Source organism: Kryptolebias marmoratus, linkage group LG1, assembly GCF_001649575.2.
Source record: "Kryptolebias marmoratus isolate JLee-2015 linkage group LG1, ASM164957v2, whole genome shotgun sequence".
Lineage (NCBI taxonomy): Eukaryota > Metazoa > Chordata > Actinopteri > Cyprinodontiformes > Rivulidae > Kryptolebias > Kryptolebias marmoratus.
Genome location: NC_051430.1, coordinates 29,296,672 through 29,299,123, shown reverse-complemented (window position 1 = coordinate 29,299,123; position 2,452 = coordinate 29,296,672). Strand labels below are relative to the sequence as shown.

The following is a 2,452-nucleotide window of genomic DNA, read 5'->3' as shown; positions in this document are numbered from 1 at the left end:
AGGAGGAGGGGGGGAGGAGGAGGAGGAGGAGGGTGGTGGGATTAGAGGTGAGGGGATTTCAGCACACAGGGAGATAACACAACGCAGAGAAATTTAATAGACTTTTAGACCCATTTGTGGGATTTTTTACCTGCACATCTGGAGAGTTTTTGCTGAGCCAGATTAACTCTGGCACGAAAATCAAACATTTAGGATAAACTTCCAGGTTCCAGAAACTCGTTTACGGGTCGGCACCAAGGAAAATGTTTATTTTCATCTGTAGAGTTTATTTAAGTTACTCTGTAGGTTTTTTTTAAATTAAATTTATGCCTGTTTGGACTGTTTGAGTTCATTTCCAGCTAAAAATATTTAAAAACTTTCTTTATCCACTTTTTTTTTTAAAGAATCTTAATAAATCCAGATAAAACGGTTAAACAGAAAACTAAATTATGGATTTTCATCACCATGGAAGGCAGGCGATCATGTAACTGTTTGTGTCTGTTAGCTAAATATCTCATGAACCACTGGATGGATTTTAACAGGACTTTTAAGATACGATTACTGGATGCACAACTTTTGATTCAAAATGGCCGCCACAGCTTACTGACCCCAGCGAACACAAAAATGGCTCTAAAATTTGCTGTGGTAGTAGCTGAGAGTCGTCCTTTGCTTTAACTCTGACCCCATTTGTCCGACTCTCTGCAGGAAAGTTTTCTTGTCTCGTTTCTTGAATAAATCCGAACTTAAGAGAAAGTTTCCTACAAACACAGAGATATGCTAATGTTTTCAGCTCCGTCACTGAGAGGATCAGAGCCGCCGTGCATGTGGAGGCTTCAGAGTAAAAGAATCGTATTTTTTTGTGAGCATCATCCATCAGCTGCTTCGTGCAGAAGATGATGTTAAAACTCAGACACACAATAGTTGGCATTTGCATATCTGGACCCGGAGTTTATTACTTGATTGATGGAGCCATAAACTCATCCTGCCCTTCGTCACTACATGCAGCATGGATGCAGAGTAATTTATGAATATCATAAAGGGCGCAGGATACATTCTCATTATTAATCATGTGCATCCTCCTCTTGTACCTCTGCAGGTCCGGATGGTGCCGTTCAGGTAGTACTGATGGGCGCAGCTGTCGTAGCGGCATTCTCCAAACAGCAGCACCTTGGTCGGGTCGCGGCAGGACGTGCAGACACCAGCCGAGTCACACGTCCGGCACTGGCTGTCACATCCTGACGGGAAAAAAAGGAGGTCAGAGCCGACGGCGGCGGGACGACTCGACACGTCTCAATCTGGATCTGCTGACAGTTTTCATTTATGACACTCAGTCCAGGATATTTAAACCCACAAAACCCACCAAAAAAAGTAAAAAAGAAAAGATGTTTCACATTTTAAAGACCCTAAACTGTTTTGAATTGACGTTAAAATATAAGGAAATATTTGACAGCAAATTAAAAACTTTCTTCTTTCACTTATTTTAAAGAATATTAGTAAATAAGAACAAACTGGTCAAACAGAAAACTACATTTGACTTATAGATTTATCATTTTCTATCTTAATGAACGGCAGGCGATCATCTAAATGTCTGATTTTCTGTTTGTTAGCAAAATATCTCATCCTCCTAGATGGAATTTCACTAAAACTCATCTATAGCTGATAATCTTATGGAGTCAACCCAATACAAGATGGCGAATCAACCCTATCAAACACAAAAATGACTTTAATTCAGTCGGTTTTACAGACACTGAGCTAAAGCTCGGTGTGGTCGTACTTGAGAGTCCTTCTCAGCAGATACTCAGAGCTGGCGGGTGATATGCATTCCTTCAGGGAAAAGCTACACGAGGTCCAGAAACCACTGCAGAACTTTAAAAAACATGAAAAATGTTTGTTGTTCAGACAAACTGAGGGAAAAACTAAATTATACAAATTTATAGAGTCACGCATTCACATTTTTATTATTTAACAAGGACTTTTCTTTTTGTTTCGTCTGCTTGACAAAATATTTAAATATGAATCAGTTTTGGAGGACAACTGTGGAACGTCAGAATGTGCAGAAACAACATCAACGTTTAATACTCCCCCTCTTGTACTTTTATCCTTTCTGTGTCTACTCAAGACGGAATAAAATTAGATTTCTGTTATTTAATCAACACTTTGAACATGGAAATACATCAACTGTGAGTAAACGACAGCAGACTAACCGAACCGAAGGAAAAAAGGTTTAATCCTCTCCAAATTCTCCAAGTTTAAGTAACTCTTAATGTTACTTAAATCGTAATGTTATGCATATAACTACTGTTCCCTGAAGGAGAGGAACGAGGTACAACATATGTACTATGGGATATCACGCTCCCGCGTGTCCTGGCTGAAGACACCTTTAATCACGCCTTTAGGCAAATAACGTGATGACGTGATGACGACAAGTGACAGGCCCCGCCTGCACTATGTAACCGTCCGTCATCACAGTCAT

The 2,452-nt window shown here is 39.9% G+C and overlaps 1 protein-coding gene and 1 long non-coding RNA gene across 3 annotated transcripts in view; one reads left to right on the top strand and one right to left on the bottom strand.

Annotated features, from left to right (window-relative positions):
* Positions 1–2,452, bottom strand: part of fras1 (Fraser extracellular matrix complex subunit 1) — a 207,701-nt gene that overhangs the window by 70,877 nt on the left and 134,372 nt on the right. For both annotated transcript variants that reach the window (XM_037976630.1, XM_037976661.1), the window contains exon 22: positions 1,068–1,214. In XM_037976630.1, the coding sequence (XP_037832558.1) occupies positions 1,068–1,214 (147 nt within the window). The remainder of the gene's footprint in view (positions 1–1,067; positions 1,215–2,452) is intronic.
* The window catches only part of LOC119617235, a 7,334-nt gene that overhangs the window by 2,468 nt on the left and 2,414 nt on the right, over positions 1–2,452 (top strand). Inside the window, exon 2 of the long non-coding RNA XR_005233459.1 lies at positions 1,076–1,233. This is a non-coding gene — a long non-coding RNA (uncharacterized LOC119617235). The remainder of the gene's footprint in view (positions 1–1,075; positions 1,234–2,452) is intronic.